This window comes from Strongylocentrotus purpuratus, unplaced genomic scaffold (assembly GCF_000002235.5).
Source record: "Strongylocentrotus purpuratus isolate Spur 01 unplaced genomic scaffold, Spur_5.0 spur5_scaffold_21, whole genome shotgun sequence".
NCBI classification, from domain to species: Eukaryota; Metazoa; Echinodermata; class Echinoidea; order Camarodonta; family Strongylocentrotidae; genus Strongylocentrotus; species Strongylocentrotus purpuratus.
Genome location: NW_022145607.1, coordinates 104,813 through 125,657, shown reverse-complemented (window position 1 = coordinate 125,657; position 20,845 = coordinate 104,813). Strand labels below are relative to the sequence as shown.

Sequence of the window (20,845 nt, the reverse complement as noted above, 5' to 3'; positions counted from 1 at the left end):
AAATCCACAAAATCTAAAAATTTGATAAAAATCAGAAATAACTGGTAGATTTTTGTCTTATTATATATTATTGGTCCAGGGTGACACCTTTAACATACATAACAACATGAAGGTACATGGCTAAAGGGAAAGTGGAGAAATAAAAAAGGTGATTTACTCAGAAGTACCCAAAGTGGATTTAGCTCCTTTTGGAATGAAACCGATTTGGATTTAGCTCCTTTTGGAATGAAACATGATATTGTACCTAAAATTTTTCATACTTCCTGATCAATTTTTCGAACGTCATATAGTGCATTTTGTCCACATGTAGGAAATCATTATTTTAAGACAAAAAACTCAGTTTTGATAAAATATGGATTTAGCTCCTTTTGGAATCAAGCTCTTCATATATTGATCGATTTTCTTCAAAATTTCGATATGTTGTAGCTAAGATAATTTTCTACAAGTTCAATAATAATCATTTTTCATTTTGATGACGTCATCAGAGTGAAAATTTCGATTAAAGGCCTCATGTCAGAAATTTCACAATTTGCGTGTTATGACTATAGAAGGTGCATTTCGTTCACATCATTAATCTACATGACATTGTTTTTAGCAGTATCTCGCTTATTTTTGCTCTATTTTGTATCAAATTTTAGTTGACCAGCCCACCTATACTTGTTCCAAACAAGTATTATATGTCTAGTCAGGTGGGCTGTATATCGTACAGACCACCTTATAATTTCGTTAGAATTGCCTTTATTTATTTATTATTAAATATTTTTCTTATTTCTAACCACTTTTTTGTGAACAAGATAACACGAAAATGGCTCAATCAAAATCCTTGAAATTAAGCACATATATGTAAAGACATATGAACAAAGCACAGAAATGTTTTCAACCTTGAACTTGACTGATGACGTCATCTAGGCGCCATTTTGTAAAATTTTACGAAAATCAACTCATGATCATATCTTCATAACCAAAAGGTAATTCTCATTCATATTTATCATGATTAAGGTCAATATCCGTCCGGTTAATTTCAGCTCAAATAATGCGCGCGTGCGCGTACGTCCGCGCGTCAATGCGCGCGCAAAATTTTGAAATGCTCAAAATCGTCTCAAAATCATTTTGCATACGTTTTAGGCCATTCTAAGCATTTTATAAAAAATCGCGCACACGCCCATGCGCGCGCGTTTTCGCGCGTAAAACTATTACATAACATAGAATCGCCATTTTTTTTCTTTTAAAATATTCCACATATATTTACAAACAAATTGATACCATGTTTGTCTCTTTATGACTATTAATAACGGAATGATCGACCGTTTAACATAAATCTCGGTGCGCGCGAGCTCTTGTAATACATAGCATATATGGGCAAAAACATGCCTATACAAAATCCATTGTAGCTCTTTAGGATGCAAGGTGACCCCAATTTGTTTTCATATTTTGATAGAGTATGATTCGGAGATATTGTTTCATGTCACATTTGACCTTCAATTAACTCATGACGTCATTATAATGGCCTCCGAACTCAAAATTTCAATTTGCATATTATGACGTCAGCATATTTATGGAAAATTGATTGTATCTCTGTAAATAGTGATTTATTTTCTTCTAAATTTTGAAATGTTCTAGCTGAGACAATTTTCTACAAATGAAGTCATAACAATTGTTAATTTTGACAAAAGCATCATGGCGTATTTTTGTGATTAAAGGAGGCATGTCAATTTTCACATTTTGCGTGTATTCTCTATGGGACATGATTTTTTCTCAAAACTCGATTCTACATTCCCGTCTTTCGCGAGCAATATCTACGTCGTTTTAGCTTCATTTACGCTGAACTTCGAGTATGTTGTAGCTGAGACAAAAAGCTACTCAAATGTACCCTTTATTTTGTCTCAATTTTTGTTGGATCAGCCCACCTATACTTGTTCCAAACAAGTATTACAAATCTAGTTTATTTTTCTTATTTCCACCCACTTTTTTGTTAACAAGATAACTTGAAAATAGCTCAATCAAATGCCTTGACATTTGGCACACATATGTATAGGCATATTAACAAAACACACTGAGGTTTCCAACCTTGACCTTGACTGATGACGTCATCTAGGCGCCATTTTGTGAAATTTTCTGAAAATCAACTCATGATCATATCTTCATAACCAAAAGGAATTTCTCATTCATATTTATCATGATCAAGGTCAATATCAGTCCGGTCAATTTCAGGTCAAAAAACACGCGCGTGCGCGTACGCCCACGCGTCAGTGCGCGCGCAAAATTTGAAAATGCTCAGAATCGTCTCAAATTTTTTTTGCATACGTTTTAGGTCATTTTAAGCATTTTATAAAAAATCGCGCGCGCGGGAATGCGCGCGCGTTTTCGCGCGTAACACCATTACACAACATAGGATCGCCATTTTTTTTTCTTTCATGATATTTCTCATATTTTTTCGAGGAATTTGATACCATGTTTATCTCTTTATGACCATTAATAACAAGATGAGCGTCAATTCAAGATAAATGTCCGTGCGCGCGAGCTCTTTTATTACATAGCATATATGGGCAAAAACATGCCTATACAAAATCCGTTATAGCTCTTTGGAATGAACCGTGACCTTCAATGTTTTTTCATATTTAGAGTATGAGTCGGAAATATGATTCCATGTCTCATTTGGCTATTAAGTGTATCGTGACATCATCATAATGGCCTTGGAACTCAAAATACGAATTTGCATATAATGACGTCAGCATATTTATGTAACATTGATTGTATCTCTGTAAATATTGATTGATTTTCTTCCAAATTTCGATACGATGTAGCTAAGACAATTCTCTACAAGCTCAGTTACCACCATTTTTCATTTTGATCACTTCATCATAGCGAAAATTACGATTAAAGGGCACATATCAGAAATTTCTTACGTTGCGTGTTATGCCTATGGAAGGTGAATTTCGTTTACATCATTACATCAATGACATTGTTTTTTTAGCAGTATCTCGCTTATTTTTGCTCTATTTTGTCTCAAATTTTAGTTGACCAGCCCACCTATACTTGTTCCAAACAAGTATTATGTCTAGTTTTTTTCATAATTTTGTATCATAACATTTTCTGCTGCACCATGATACTTAAAGTCATATAATCCCACATTTGTTTTCCAAAAGCTGCACAATAACATTATAATCCACTTTTTAGCCTCCTCTGTACTATTACACTGTATCCCCCCCCCCCCCCCTTAACACACTTACTAAATGATGAGTTTGATATTAGCCGTGCGAATGCACAGAATCCTGTAAAGGAATACATTGGTTTGACTGTAATGTGCAACATGATGTAAACCCTACCCGGGCCTGCCCAGGCCTGCTCAGCCCAACCCGCTGTTGTAAGTACCCAAACACAATCTGTTTTCCCCATTACCAGATATTGGGTTTAATGAAGCACCCGCCCGCCCGCCCTGCCTCACTCTTGGTTGTCTCAATCTTGGTTGGGTGCGTTCACATAAAGAAATATTATCATCTGTTATCATGTTTCATGTGCATCACAGGGTCTATTCAAGGACAGTAGTCTGTTATCATGTTTCATGTGTATCACAGGGTCTATTCAAGGACAGTAGTCTGTTATCATGTTTCATGTGTATCACAGGGTCTATTCAAGGACAGTAGTCTGTTATCATGTTTCATGTGTATCACAGGGTCTATTCAAGGACAGTAGTCTGTTATCATGTTTCATGTGTATCACAGGGTCTATTCAAGGACAGTAGTCTGTTATCATGTTTCATGTGTATCACAGGGTCTATTCAAGGACAGTTGTCTGTTATCATGTTTCATGTGTATCACAGGGTCTATTCAAGGACAGTAGTCTGTTATCATGTTTCATGTGTATCACAGGGTCTATTCAAGGACAGTAGATAGACAAAAAATGAAATATTGGGTACATTGCATTTCTCTAAAAGTCTGTAATGATACAATTATTAATTCTGGAGGTTCCCTCGTCACAGCTACAATAAGAGCCCTTTGGAGGATCCTAACTAAGTATGCCATTTATCTACCTTCAATCTTTTTGTTTATAGGTTTGAAATAGAATGGATTTATGTTTGGATTTGAATCAATTAATGGTTCCATCTCTTCAATAAGGTTTTTCCTGATAAATGCCATTCACTACCAAGGTACTGCAGCCAAATTAAAATAAATTTCTCAGGTGTTTTAAGTGACATTACTTGAATGTGCATCTATGCCAATTATTATTTTATAATTCTAAATGATTTAAAGTATCACCCACATGAACCACTCACACTGAAACTAAGGTTTTTCTTAAATAATACATTATTTTAAAAAATATTAAAAACAAAACATGCAGTGCTGCACTGACATGTATACTACAGTATGCTGGCTGATTTATTAAATTTCCCCTTCAACAAATCTGGCTCAGCCTCCACCCTCATTTAAATAGTTATGAATATGCATAAAATTATGTATTCATAACGTAATTACAAAACACTGCCCAGATAGTATAGCCTGCAATGTACAAATTCATATCTGAATTCATTGTCTATGATGTATGTACCTAAGCAATATATTACAGTCAGAACACACCCCCATTTGACATGGAGATGGGCAGTCAGAACACACCCCCATTTGACATGGAGATGGGCAGTCAGAACACACCCCCATTTGACATGGAGATGGGCAGTCAGAACACACCCCCATTTGACATGGAGATGGGTAGTCAGAACACACCCCCATTTGGCATGGAGATGGGCATGGAGATGGGCAGTCAGAACACACCCCCATTTGACATAGAGATGGGTAGTCAGAACACACCCCCATTTGGCATGGAGATGGGCATGGAGATGGGCAGTCAGAACACAACCCCATTTGACATGGAGATGGGAGCTGATACATTGTCATTTGGTCATCAGATAATTGCTGCTCTACTGATTAAAGGTTCCTTTACAGAAGAGGTACTACCATTCGTTTGGTGCACTTGCTGACTTTTGGCCCTACGACTAGGTGATTCCATACATATATATACTGTATATATTCAGGGGTGATAGTGAGAGTTTTTTTTTATAAAAAGGGTTTAGAAATCAGAGCACTTGTGGTTATCATGGTAATAATTAAGGTTGAGCAGCTTTTTAAAAGGATTTGTAAGTTACATTTTGTTGATAAGAGCACTGGAAATGAGTATAGAATTCTGTTATACATGTTTGTATCATAATAGTAGAAATACTGAGAATCATTTCTGGCTCTAACTGAGAAAACTGTGAGAACATGCAGAGAGTTCCAGACAGCAATCAAATATAAAACAAAATATAATATATCAATATCAAAATATATACATTTCCTTCTTTATTCTCCTCCTCTTTTTTTCTCAGTTGTGCAGGTGTACCATTAAATTGGGGGTTTCCCCAACCCCTTTAAAAAACAATATTAAGAATGCAGTTGGTTCTTCACGATAATGTTTATAAATACAATAAAATAGAGACATTGCAATCTGAAACCCTTTTGAGGGATAAGATTGATGGAGATAATGTCTGCTCAAGCCTACAAGAGACTTTTATAATGTATGACATACAGGGTGTATATATCCAAACTTTGAATTATTGATGAAGACTGGACATCATATATCTTGTCAAAGCAACTAAACTAAAGTGTAGATATTTGATATAAGGAAAACAACATAAGACGATTATTGAACATGTTTCTTTCCAATATCCTTTTTGCTACCGATACATGAGCTTTAACATGTATGAATCTGACAGTATCAATGGTATGCCCTTAATTCACATCAGATCAGAGGAGCTTGTATCATCCTCCCCACTTATGATTTTTAAGAAAAAGTGAAAGAGAACAAAGATTTTGCTGTGAAATATTAATGAAAAGAGGCTGATATTTCCCTGGGAGTGGATCTCACAATCACTTAGGAAGTAGTAATATGAACCGATAAAGAGATAAATAATCACAAAATTCATTAACCTGCAAGCACATGCTATAGCCCGTTCAGATATAGCAAAAGGAGCATACAGATTAGAAAATAACATTGTATACAGAAACATTGTACAAATCCAATCCAATCCAAAAGATATTTCATATACATGTAGCACCTTTTCCTTGCAGTTGCAAAGCGCTACACACTAGTTCTGAAGAGGTCAATTGGCATGGCATCTTGCTAATCCTCAATGCGCGCTCACAATCAGCCCAGTCCAGTAACATGATTTATGTACGATACGGTCAATCTAGAGCGGGACACTGTTTCTTTATTGAGTTTTCGTTCAAAACGATGCTCAAACAAGCATTTAGCTATACTACTTGTCTTTATACGAAGTGTCGTAGCCGAGTGGTTTAGGCACTTGACTTGAAATTCAAAGGTCGTGGTTCGATCCCCGACATGGCAATATAATTTCCTTTGGCAAGGCATTAATCTATATTTGCCACTCAATACCCAAGAGAGAAATGGGGAGGATGATGAAAGCATTTGTGTTAGTAATTGCAAATGGTAGGAATACTCCCCAGAGTGGAGATGGTGCACATTGAGCGTGAATGAATCCGATAAGCACTTAGAGATGGTATTACATATCAAGCGCTATATAAATCAAGATTATTATTATTACACAACATTCAGACTAGAAGGTAATTACTTTATAATAGGTAAATACAAGAATTATACAGTAATCTATACAATGATTTCTGGTCGTCAGAACGCAAAGCGAATTTGTTTTACTGGTATGGAAAGTGTGACTTAATCTGTATGAGTGAGTGAGATGTCAAGTGAGTTAGAGTAGGAATAATCTGATGCATGGCTGTAACATGATCCATTCAAACTCTATGTTCATATTATACTTCCTTAGATAGCTTTGTATCAGGTTTTATTCCCCCTAATTCCCTGATAAGGCAGGAAACATTTAATGAGAACATAGCTACATGTACACTCATACAAACACACACACACACAAATCATTTTTCTGCATGTTTGTAATTTGTAAATATCATTTAAACACAATTTTGTAAATGTGTTTTGCAATTTTATCATACATTATTGCATTGAACTTTAATGAAGCATGAATAACAAGCATGTTGTATGAAGCTTTTAATAGTTTAATGCTAAATAAATTTTTTAAACCCCCTAAATGACTCTCCTGTAACTACTCTGAAGGCTGATTCACATACGACATGTATGCCAAACCATAGTGTTGTATTTTTATAATGACATTAAATTGCAAGCATTATGTACTTCACAGTTCTGTATCTTTTAACACATCTGTAATGTACTGTTATATACATAAACTTGTTATTCATGGAGAATTGAAGAAAACAAAAAATGCTACAACCCCCTCCTATCATTTGTCAACAATACAAATCAGGCACCAGTGATTTTCACAAAATTCTTACCACAGATTACGACTACCGGTAGATTGTCAGATTTCTTAATCTTTACATTCTGAAACAAGGAAGCAGATAAAAAGCCTATTATTGTGTGTATCGTATGTGGGTAGCAGAAAGGCATCAATCATTCACAGTCAAAGTGCTAATGATTTCTATAAAGTGTCTCTTTGCATGGTGTCTACACTATATTCTCTGGCAAATAAAAGATACAACATGAAATGAACGGGCTGAAAATGAAGAAAAAAGATCACATAGAACATGCACACAGATAATATACATTGTTTGGTGGCAAGTTGTATAGGTATATTATTCTCCCAAATATCAGATCATATTTCCTAAGTTGGTACACGGATGCGGATGCGGAAATGACCTTTCTATTTTAGATGAGAAGCTCTGCCAGCTAGACCAGGCATGTCTTCAATTCTTCTTGGAAATAACTGTATGGATGCCACATTTATGTTTCTTCTTTTTCTACATATAACTAGAAAGTGACTACATATTCATCATGAGCAAGATGCCCGCTGCTGCATCACAGTGACATTACTGATTCATCCAAATTGAAATCCCCTGTTACAGTGGTTATATGAGACTTTCATATTATTTATCTGATTTTGTTCATACACTCCCCAATCTATTTTTCTGATTCTTCAGATATTTTTTTTCTAGAGCACCTTGTTATTTAGGTACCAAATCCTTTCAATGGCACACGCACATGTAGTTTCAGTCAATTTGGAGGCTAAATTTCAATGCTTCTTCATAATATGTGTACATTTTGAACCATCTAAATTACATTGTAACCATAATTATTCAGGATGTTGAATTGCACATACATGTACTGTATGTCAATTTGTCAACCTTTCTTGTTTGAAAAAGAAAAGAAAAAGAAATAAAAATCTAAAACTAAATCACTGTGCATGTGCCCAGCAAGAGGGTGAAAATTGATGCATGACTATTCAGGGCCGGCCCCGTCTTACAAAGAGTTAAGATTGATCCAAATCAATCTTAAGTTTGCAGTCTCTTATCTCTTATGTACATAGCTGTGATTGATATCAATCACAAATAAGTTGTAATTGATATCAACTCTTTGTAATACAGGGCCCAGGAGTTATACATATTACTAGAAATACAGTTTTGAAATATTGGACTTTGGCTACTTCTGTCCATCCAACATACATGTATTTTATACCTCGTCTAAGTTTGTTATCACAATATGTATAATAACATGTATTCAGTTTATCATCAAAGACAAAGAGACGCATTCAGTGTAACTCTTATGTATTTCAAAATCAAGGCACATGGCTTTACCTGGGACCGATCCATTTATACCATCCTACATCCAAATTGGACAAACATAAGAAATTATTCAAGCCTTATTAAGGCTGAAATCGAGAAAAGAGAACTGAATATTTGTCCTTTGATTAGGAGGACACCAAGGAGATAATGGAACAAACGATGAGCGCAAATATAGAGGGAATGGTGGATGTGCATTCAAGGAGGGTCTAAGATAGGTGAGTCAGTAAGATGCTAAGAGGATGAGAGAGAGAGAGAGAGAGAGAGAGAGGAGAGATGAGCTCTGCAAATATTAGCTGCCTATTGAGGAGGCATCCATCCTTCACATCATCTCTCACCTCCTTACAAAGTGCAACTCATTCTAGGTGTGAGCTTAGGCAAGCAAAGTGCAATTATATAGGACAATATAAATGAAAAAGGGGATGTGCACCACACTGATATACCTCTGTGATACACACTTTGAAGTACATGGAGTAATCTTCTCTGGACAGTGAGAACATTCTTCTTCAAATTGATTTGTGTTTGCTGACAGGGATTGAGGAATGTGATGTAAATACAGCATCGTCGTTTCATCAAATTGATTGGGGGAAAATCTCAGGGAAAATTTCCTCTTTCCAGAACTAAAGATAGGAAAATAGAAAAGGGCAAGGAAGGAACAAGGCTAAAAGGCAAAGGACCAGGCAATGTGAATGCATTCACCTACCAATAAAGGCATAGGACCAGGCAATGTGAATGCATTCACCTACCAATAAAGGCATAGGACCAGGCAATGTGAATGCATTCACCTACCAATAAAGGCATAGGACCAGGCAATGTGAATGCATTCACCTACCAATAAAGGCATAGGACCAGGCAATGTGAATGCATTCACCTACCAATAAAGGCATAGGACCAGGCATTGTGAATGCATTCACCTACCAATAAAGGCATAGGACCAGGCAATGTGAATGCATTCACCTACCAATAAAGGCATAGGACCAGGCAATGTGAATGCATTCACCTACCAATAAAGGCAAAGGACCAGGCAATGTGAATGCATTCACCTACCAATAAAGGCAAAGGACCAGGCAATGTGAATGCATTCACCTACCAATAAAGGCAAAGAACCAGGCAATGTGAATGCATTCACCTACCAATAAAGGCATAGGACCAGGCAATGTGAATGCATTCACCTACCAATCAAGGCATAGGACCAGGCAATGTGAATGCATTCACCTACCAATAAAGGCATAGGACCAGGCAATGTGAATGCATTCACCTACCAATAAAGGCATAGGACCAGGCAATGTGAATGCATTCACCTACCAATAAAGGCAAAGGACCAGGCAATGTGAATGCATTCACCTACCAATAAAGGCAAAGGACCAGGCAATGTGAATGCATTCACCTACCAATAAAGGCATATACCATAATTCAGATATCAAACATACATGTACGTGTAGTGAAAAGTAGCATATATATGAACTTAAAGAAGATTAAAGGGATCGTTTAACAATGTTAAATCTGAGATACACGGCCCTACGTGTTATCAGTGTCTGTGATATGATGTAATATTGAAGCCCTAAAAAAAATTGCGCTTCAAAATGATCAAGAAGTGCCTCAAAAAAGTAAAAATCTTTGAGTGACCGGTTTTACCATACTCGTTTTCCCCAATAGACTGTAGTGTTATGAAAACCGTCAGGCGAACGGTTTTCAAAATTTGTAATTCCAATCATAAATATCTTGATAATCAGACAGGCGATCGGCTTGTAAAAGTCACGGGGTTCCTGACTGACCTAAAGGTTTATAATTATCATTACATCATGAGCTAAATCCAGAATATTTTTTCAGAATCTGAGACAAAGTTACCGAATCCCTTTAATAACTGCTCAAGCTGGATAAATTGAATGGAGGATTATCAGTATGAGTGTATCACAAGTATTATCACACCGGTATTTACAAGACAAAACAACCTTGTCCTCAGCACCATAGAGACTTGATGGTCACATCATGTTGGTAAAGGCTGAGATGCAAAGATGATTGTATTAGATAGTAGTATCAAAACTGCTGAGGATCGGAATAATAAAGAATACATTGGAGATGACAGAGAAGTAGAATATTTATTTCTTTGCTGTGCTATCTGCTGTGAGTAAATAGAGAACATGCCTTGAGGCAGGCTGGCAGGCAGGGTATAATGAGTACAAGGGTTGGGAGGCCATATTGGACTGAGGCCGCTGGTCTCTTATTATGGTTTCTTCATCATAATCCAATAAGATCATCATCAAACATGACAGAGAACATCTCCCAATCAAGCATGATCAAACCAGGAAGGTTTCCCTACCACCTCCCTCATCAAACTACATCTTTCCTTGCACTATCACAACCAAACTACAATTAATATAACACAAAGAACCCTTTCACACTGGAGGAATTGTTCACAGACGTGGGCCTACCCAAAGGCCCTTCACAACACTGATCTGGACAAGGATTTTTATATCATAGACATTTCACAGAACAATCTTTATCACACTGATAACTTTGAACAGAAGGAACCATACTTATACCTTCTTATAGAAGCCTTTATTGTTGTTTCATCATCAAACTTGAATGGGGCAAGTATATTTTAGCTCTGCAGTTCCAACACGTACTGTACATACACAACACATCCCTCACAAACATGATAACATCTCTCAATGACATTAACATGCACTATACAATAATTATATTTATCTTTTTGATCAATGAAATCCTGTTCAGTGATTGGTCACCAGAGCATCACGTGACCCAACATAACATTGCTACGATGTAACCGTGAAGTCATTCATGGTATAGTGCACTATCATGCACTATTTCAAGCCACTAGTGAAATTATGGATTCCTCGGCGACAGAAATAGCACCATTTTCTTCGAGGCTACGCCCCTCAGAAAATAGTGCTATTCCTGCCACCTCGATCCATAATTTCAACTAGAGCCTCTCAGTGCATGGTATATTTGTTTACTATACTGATCTGGGAATCTCCTACAAAGTGATGCTATTGTATTGTAAGTGCTAATTAGGCACACCGTAAATACTTGTTGATGTATCACCGCAGTCGATAAACAAAATTATATTCTCTATCTACATGTATTAGCTAGACAGTTATCTTTTGACTCGATATATTCAATGTTGTTTCCATATGTGAAAGGGGGACCCCCCCCCCCCCATGCCTTTGGCCTTTTCCTACGATAGATGACTAGAGCCATGATGTAATACTGAGTTCGCCTGATTAATCAATAATTGAAGGTTGTGTAGGGCGCTTCGCTACATGGACTGATTTGAGGATTTTGAGGGCCATCGATAGTTGTCCTGTTGCTTCCTATTAGGATTACCTAACCATGTCTTGCTTAGGAGGGCAATGGATAAAAGGTTATGTGATATTGGTCAAGGGTATATAATAGAATTCACTCTTTGTCTTTAACCATAGCTTTAACCCTGTGATACAGCAATCGTACATGTATACAATTAAAGTTAATACCTTTTTCCTAGTCTGGACATCGTACAGTGAAACATCCTATAACAAAATATTGTACAGCAAAATGTATGTTTTGAGCATCATTTCAATTGAAACCTCAATAACATACCAGGGTATAGCTCTAGTGTGAATGTCATATCGTGGGAGGTATAACTGGTTGAGCATGCACTGCTGATTGGCAAGCTGTCAGGTCAACTGACCTCTTCAAAAATTGTTTCTTTATACAATGTTGTTTTCTAGTCTGTGTGCTTCTTTGGCTATACACTGATTCTTTATACAATGTTGTTTTCTAGTCTGTGTGCTTCTTTGGCTATACACTGATTCTTTATACAATGTTGTTTTCTAGTCTGTGTGCTTCTTTGGCTATACACTGATTCTTTATACAATGTTGTTTTCTAGTCTGTGTGCTTCTTTGGCTATACACTGATTCTTTATACAATGTTCTTTGCTAGTCTGTGTGCTTCTTTGGCTATACACTGATTCTTTATACAATGTTCTTTTCTAGTCTGTGTGCTTCTTTGGCTATACACTGATTCTTTATACAATGTTGTTTTCTAGTCTGTGTGCTTCTTTGGCTATACGCTGATTCTTTATACAATGTTGTTTTCTAGTCTGTGTGCTTCTTTGGCTATACACTGATTCTTTATACAATGTTCTTTTCTAGTCTGTGTGCTTCTTTGGCTATACGCTGATTCTTTATACAATGTTGTTTTCTAGTCTGTGTGCTTCTTTGGCTATACACTGATTCTTTATACAATGTTGTTTTCTAGTCTGTGTGCTTCTTTGGCTATACATTGTTTCTTTATACAATGTTCTTTTCTAGTCTGTGTGCTTCTTTGGCTATACACTGATTCTTTATACAATGTTGTTTTCTAGTCTGTGTGCTTCTTTGGCTATACGCTGATTCTTTATACAATGTTGTTTTCTAGTCTGTGTGCTTCTTTGGCTATACGCTGATTCTTTATACAATGTTGTTTTCTAGTCTGTGTGCTTCTTTGGCTATACACTGATTCTTTATACAATGTTGTTTTCTAGTCTGTGTGCTTCTTTGGCTATACACTGATTCTTTATACAATGTTGTTTTCTAGTCTGTGTGCTTCTTTGGCTATACACTGATTCTTTATACAATGTTGTTTTCTAGTCTGTGTGCTTCTTTGGCTATACACTGATTCTTTATACAATTTTGTTTTCTAGTCTGTGTGCTTCTTTGGCTATACGCTGATTCTTTATACAATGTTCTTTTCTAGTCTGTGTGCTTCTTTGGCTATACACTGATTCTTTATACAATGTTGTTTGCTAGTCTGTGTGCTTCTTTGGCTATACACTGATTCTTTATACAATGTTGTTTTCTAGTCTGTGTGCTTCTTTGGCTATACACTGATTCTTTATACAATGTTGTTTGCTAGTCTGTGTGCTTCTTTGGCTATACACTGATTCTTTATACAATGTTCTTTTCTAGTCTGTGTGCTTCTTTGGCTATACACTGATTCTTTATACAATGTTGTTTTCTAGTCTGTGTGCTTCTTTGGCTATACACTGATTCTTTATACAATGTTGTTTGCTAGTCTGTGTGCTTCTTTGGCTATACACTGTTTCTTTATACAATGTTGTTTGCTAGTCTGTGTGCTTCTTTGGCTATACACTGATTCTTTATACAATGTTGTTTGCTAGTCTGTGTGCTTCTTTGGCTATACACTGATTCTTTATACAATGTTCTTTTCTAGTCTGTGTGCTTCTTTGGCTATACACTGATTCTTTATACAATGTTGTTTTCTAGTCTGTGTGCTTCTTTGGCTATACACTGATTCTTTATACAATGTTGTTTGCTAGTCTGTGTGCTTCTTTGGCTATACACTGTTTCTTTATACAATGTTGTTTGCTAGTCTGTGTGCTTCTTTGGCTATACACTGATTCTTTATACAATGTTCTTTTCTAGTCTGTGTGCTTCTTTGGCTATACGCTGATTCTTTATACAATGTTGTTTTCTAGTCTGTGTGCTTCTTTGGCTATACACTGATTCTTTATACAATGTTGTTTTCTAGTCTGTGTGCTTCTTTGGCTATACACTGTTTCTTTATACAATGTTGTTTTCTAGTCTGTGTGCTTCTTTGGCTATACGCTGATTCTTTATACAATGTTGTTTTCTAGTCTGTGTGCTTCTTTGGCTATACACTGATTCTTTATACAATGTTGTTTTCTAGTCTGTGTGCTTCTTTGGCTATACGCTGATTCTTTATACGTTTCTTTAAACGTATAATCTCTCTTAATAGTCTAAACAGTCTATCTATAACTGAGTGAACCTACACTGCTGGGTAGTAACTGTTAACTTCCTCATTACAATTGCATTTGAGCTCAATGTAACATTAAAGTGAGTTGGTTCACAATATGCTGTGACAATAAACGAAATGTTGAAACAGGCTTTTTTTCATCAACACATTTGCCACTTTATTTCTGTTTTCAATGTCCATCAAGTCATGTATTAAAATAATCCAAGCGATGGAGATATAGAGACTAGTAAGATTTATTTTCATTGCCTTCTCAACACTTTTGATGGGAGCACTTAAGCAGCAGAAACCAAAACTATTTTATGAAAAGAATGTCATCTAGCAATCAATCAAAGTTAATGAAACTGATTCCACCATATACTTTACAAAATAACTAATATCAAAGTGAAAGTTTCAATATAATAAATCAAGAAAAAAAAGAACCAGGACTCACAAGCTGAAACATTTCTAAGGAGTTTAAAGAACCAGAGGCAGCTAGCACATGCAGTGAATCATATTCTTTGCTTGTGGTGGTTGTACTTCACATGCTCTGGTTACATCTACTCAGCAGACATTACCATACACTCACCACATTCATGATTTCAACTCTGGACCACAATACTAACCCAATCCTCACCTAAAACCAAATTGCAACCTTCACCCTTTAAAAGTAATACAAAGTTTTGGTAAATTTGAAAATTGGGTGGATAGTGAATATTTACAATTTTGATATATTTGGATGCCCCTGTGGATGTATTATAAGCACTAAAAATATTAGCCCCTAAAACACTTCTGTTTTCGAGAAAAATTGAATATACAAATTTACTGGTGCTCCCAGTAAATTTAGATAAATTTCAAATGACGCCTATATGGCCGTACAATGGTAGCTGCTACCATTTTAATCTCAGAATATGTAATTGTGATATATAATTTCCAAACGGGAATAGGTAATAGGTCGATTTTAGTCATTAAACATTGTTTCATAGCTAAATTAATATCTTGACCTTGAGAGGGAGCTATACGACATAAAGAGTTTATTATTTATAATTTCATAACTTTAGACTCGATTTCAACCGCGACAACGATCAATGAATACTGTAGGAACGCATATGCTTCCAATATGTTCATGACCTCATACCAAAACTTTGTAATACTTTAATACCCTTCATCTTTGATAAAGTAAACCAAGCAAATGTCATGAGAGCATACAGTATCATGTTGGAGCACCGTGTGAGGCACCTACATGTATCTGTTTAGAGCATGAAGGGCAATGTAGCATTGTTCAGATGAGAGAAAATGGTGCTAAGGTAGTGACTTCAATGCTAGATGTACAATTAAAGGTATTACAAAGTTTTGGTATGGGGTCATGAATTTGGTTCAAATTAACATATTGGAAGCGTATGCTAAATTTTTATATTCAATTTTTCTCGAAAACAGAAGTGTTTTAGGGGCTAATTTTTTTAGTGATTATAATACATCCACAGGGGCATTCAAATATATCAAAATTGTAAAGATTCACTATCTACCAAATTTTCAAAATTTCCCAAAACTTTGTATTACCTTTAAAGATAATCCGAAAGTTTGAGTGAAAACGGACCATTATTATGATAATGATAGGCCTACCCTATACGGTAAATAAGGAATAACTAATTAACCCTGATTTCTGATAACAATCCAATACTTGACATATAGCACAAGATTCTGATTTCATAAGTCTACCCTCCTAAATACATATAAGTGCTGAGTTTTCACAATGACCACACAACCTATGCTCAGTAGATAATCTCTCCATGTTTATAAGTTATAAACAGGCCTAATTCCTAACCCAGCATGATACCCTAACCTACCCTTAAAACCTAACCAAAAACCTGTATGCAGCAGACGACATTACCTTACATCTTCATACAAAATTATGAAGAAAATTATGAAGAAAATGTGGGAGCAAATGTCAGAAAACTTTTGTTTCATCTCGAGCTGACACTGAGTGTACTTCATCTTTGTGTAGATCTTCAAGTAGTTATCACCTCTCAAGTATCTGTGCTTAATTTCAACCTCAAACTACTTGAATCAAGCCAGGTACATACATGTACATTCTTAGATTCTTCAACAACAGTACATAAACACCGTCAAAAGGCAATCTAAACTAAAGAAGACTCGCTGACTGAGATGGCAAAGCGAGGAAACAAATAAATGGGCCACTCTTTGTTGAAGTGTAATGTAGCTTGCTTGACACCAACCACTCTTTACACACAGCTCATTTATTAAACAAGTGAAGCTCTAAAATAACCATGAATGTTTAAAAAGACAAGTTTCATGTGTCACCATATCACTGCAGGTGTAATTGCACATTCACATACAAATATCTAGAGAGTTTTGCATACAAGTCAAACACAATCTCCAAAGAAGGGCAATATTGCCAGGAAATTTGATAGATCTGTATCAAATTGTCAAATGAAGTTTGACTAGATACATGTATAACATACAACTGACCTTGTCCTCAACTGATCAAAGTCCTCCTATACAAAAGGTCCTAGGTTCCAACCCCTTGCCAAAATAATAATAATAATTCTAGATTTATATTGCGCACAACTCTGCCAACATACATGTAATGGCACACTTGGCGCACAGATCAACAAATCAAATACATTATAAGAATATGGTCAAGAAATCAAATACATTACAAGAATATGGACAACAAATCAAATACATTACAAGAATATAGTCAACAAATCAAATACATTACAAGAATATGGTCATTAATCAAAATTCAACAAATTATATTACAAAATGAAAAGGCGACAAATGGTCAACATAACTACAGATATACTACATGTACTAATAACAAAAATTAATACAAAATATTCTAACTCAAATAATAATCCTAACACTAACAGTAGCCTACGCCTTATTCATCAACAAGGTCTTCAATTTTTGTTGAAAGGTTCTAATTGATGAGCTTAACCTCAAGTCCAAGGGTAATGCATTCCATGCAAATGGGGCAGCAACGCAAAATGACCTATCACCCCATGATCTTTTACACCGTGGTACTTTGTACTGGTCAACATTTCCCGAGCGGAGACGTCTCGAAGGCTTCCTCAATTCTACCATCTCCATCATGTAGCTAAGAGCCTGATTTGACTTGATTTTGAATATCAAGGATAGTAGTTTGTCGTCTAGCCTCTGTCTCACTGGGAGCCAGTACAATTGTTTGAGTACTGGTGTAATGTGATCCGAGGATTTAGAACCAGTGATGAGGCGTGCTGCCGAGTTCTGAACCTTCTGCAGACGTCTAATTTGCAAGTCAGGTAATCCGTGGAGTGTACTTATATAAGTCCAATCTCGAAGTGACAAGAGCATGAACTACCTGCTTGGTGGCCTGTGGAGTAAGATGCTCGCGAATGCATGAAAGATGGAGATTATGCGTGTTTGTCTCAGGCATAACCAAACATAATTGACAAGACAAGGAAAACATCCAGATGGTTCAAGCTATCTTTGTGTAATACCTTACCAAAAGTCAATGTAATAGATGCTCGCAATAAATCTTTGTAAATGTCTTGAAACTAGACTAGATGACTTACATCACTTCCAATCATAAAATCATTCACTTACTCCATATCTCTTTCAAACCACACCTGACATGTGATTCTGCACCCCATAAATCAAGAAATACTTACAGACACTCTGATAGTGTCCCTAAAGTTAACAAAAGTGCTCCTTATGGCATAATATATATATATATATATATTTGCTTGCCAGCGCACCCGAGAAATAAGATCGCAGACCTGTTTTAACTTGATGCCATATAAATGGGCGCAGCCTCATAAGAGCGATAGCCTTAAGTACATTTACGTCTTAGACATACAGCATATGGCTCTGTTAATATGTCAATACCAAAAGTGAAGGGATAAGTTTAAAATTTGAAGCATATGAGGGCACACAGGTGTGGCTATTTTTCTTCTGGAAGAACAGAGAGCTAACTCCAGCTAACTGCATGGTCTGGACTTACATACAAGATAATGATTGGAGAGGCAATGAGAAACATACATCTGTCCTAACATGGACTTTACTCACAAGAAAATCAAACTTTCATACTTTTCCTAAGAACCACAGTAAATGAGGTACCACTTGATTTAGGGATGTTCTGATAGACTCACAGTTACCTATGTTCAACCCCAGTTCAGAATTGGAAAACTACCCATCTTTTTTAGCAATGATTCTATAGCTTTACCAATTTCACAATACGTATTTCTCCATAGGAATGATCTCTGAGTACAGGGTGAAACAAGACCCCAAATGAGGATTTAATAAAAACCGTTTTACATGAGAGAGGAAACAAGAGATGTACATGTACTGTACATGTAGATGTAACCTTTAATATGAAAGGACCCTCTGAAGACATGCATGTAGATCTCGTCTTTCCTTTCTAAATGGTTCATATTTCAGAGATGACCTGGGAAACCTTTACCTCATCAAACAGACAAACACATAAGGTAGTCAGCACACACACATGAATAACACATGAAGACATTTCAAGACAAGTATGATACGTATCTGAGAATAAAGGGCACTAGGAGGATGGGAGAAGCACTTCAAGTGTACATCTTGGCACAATGTAAACAAAAGTTGAATCAATCCAGCATACCATACATGTACATGTAGCTCAACTTGGCAAATATTTATATAACTCATTTCAAATGCAAATTTTTTGAGATAATTCAAACAGATCAATACAGGGCTCCGTTTACCGATGAGACTTTCATCGAAGTAAAAAAATCAGCGATTTCAAATCTGGGAGGAACATTAACCACACTGTAGTCATTTCTTTTTATTTGTATACTTTATATTTTAGTTTTACTGTCTCAATATTGAACCTTCATACACTATTGGGATGGGGGATGGTTTAATGATGGTGGAAAAGAGGGCTACATATTTGGGGATCTTTTTGTCTCTCTTCATCTGTCTGTGTCTCTCCATCTGTGTCTCTCTTTCTCTCCCTCTCTCTCCCTCTCTCTCCCCCTCTCTCTCTCCCTCTCAGCACAAAATATATGTGAACTTCAAGACATGGGATATCATCTCTGAGATATACATTGTAGGTCCCTCACATGACACTATACCTGTATCTACACTTAGCAAACATATCTTCAGTGGGTTGATAACACCTTGTAACTACAAAATCCTTTATTGTCTGGAGAGGAAAAACATTCATTACTTCATAAAGGCCAATTCATCCTTATTTTTGCACATAAGTGTTACAAAATCTTATCAGGAAATTAAATCAGTCCCTAACCATAAAACAATGGGAAAAAAGAAAACAAATGTCTAGATGTTGAGTTACATGGTGTTATGACCCCACCTCAAGTCCACAATTCTAATCTATGAGAAACCAAGGTCTGCGCTCTCAGTCTATTCATGTCAATCATCATTTCTTCAAATATTCATGAATGTCAGACACAAGCGAACAAAACCCAAAGCACTGCAGAACTTCTTGCCATCTGAATCACAAGTCAGAAGTAGAAAGGAGACTGAGGAATACATGAGATGACTTACCTCTAGAGCACTGAAGTACATCTGTTTTCCTTCTTGGTCTTTACCTCCTGACATGATGTAAGACTTGAGAAGATATTCATAGAAGCTGTCTCCTAGGGCCCCCAAGGAGACGTGCACTGCACAATAAAACAAACCAGAACAGATACAATTTCAGACTTGCTCAACAAAACAAAACAGATACAATATCAAACACCCCACCAAGATAACAAATCAGATACAACTGAATATATGAACCAATAATCAAAATAACTAATTCCCCCTCATTTGTTTTTTTCTTCTTTTTCTAAGTTGAGTTGATAATTCAAGCCGGAAGACGGTTAAAAGCCTGAATAGTGAGGTTTCTTTTAAATTCAAGACTGGTGGTAAAAAATTCTGTGTTATTCACTTGCGTTGTACACAATGTATAACGTTATAAAATGATGCATATAAAATTCATTGTTCCATTAAAAAGAGGGTACTTTGCAAATTGCATACATGTATGCATTTGTTTTTTCTACTCTACTGTAGGTTGCCTACAGCGATAAACAATGAGATGCATGGATGTGTGAACTGCTTCCATGTAGAAATAGAAATTGTATTGCAAAACAAAATTAATGAACATTATGTGATACTTGGCTTGCCCTTACAAACACCCAATTTCATACACCACATTATTTTCACTTGGATACATACTCTGTCCCCATTTTCCAGTCTTCGGGTTGAGGAAATTTGGGTAGAGACCATCAGCTCTTTTCACATCCTTCAAGACTTGTCGAATCTTGTCCACCTGTAGAAAATATGTAAACAGATCATTTCTACTTCTTCAAAAGAACAAAGAAAGTTTAATATTTCTCAAATATTTCTCAGTCATTGATTGTGAGGTATTTGTGGAAAGAACCTTTCAATATTT

At 36.1% G+C, this 20,845-nt stretch overlaps 1 protein-coding gene across 1 annotated transcript in view; it reads right to left on the bottom strand.

The window, feature by feature from the left end:
- LOC581367 (mannosyl-oligosaccharide 1,2-alpha-mannosidase IA) overlaps positions 1-20,845 on the bottom strand; it is a 71,193-nt gene that overhangs the window by 11,643 nt on the left and 38,705 nt on the right. The window contains exons 6-7 of the mRNA XM_030995477.1: positions 20,629-20,722; positions 19,957-20,072 (exon numbers count right to left, since the gene is read on the bottom strand). Of these exons, the coding sequence (XP_030851337.1) occupies positions 19,957-20,072; positions 20,629-20,722 (210 nt within the window). The remainder of the gene's footprint in view (positions 1-19,956; positions 20,073-20,628; positions 20,723-20,845) is intronic.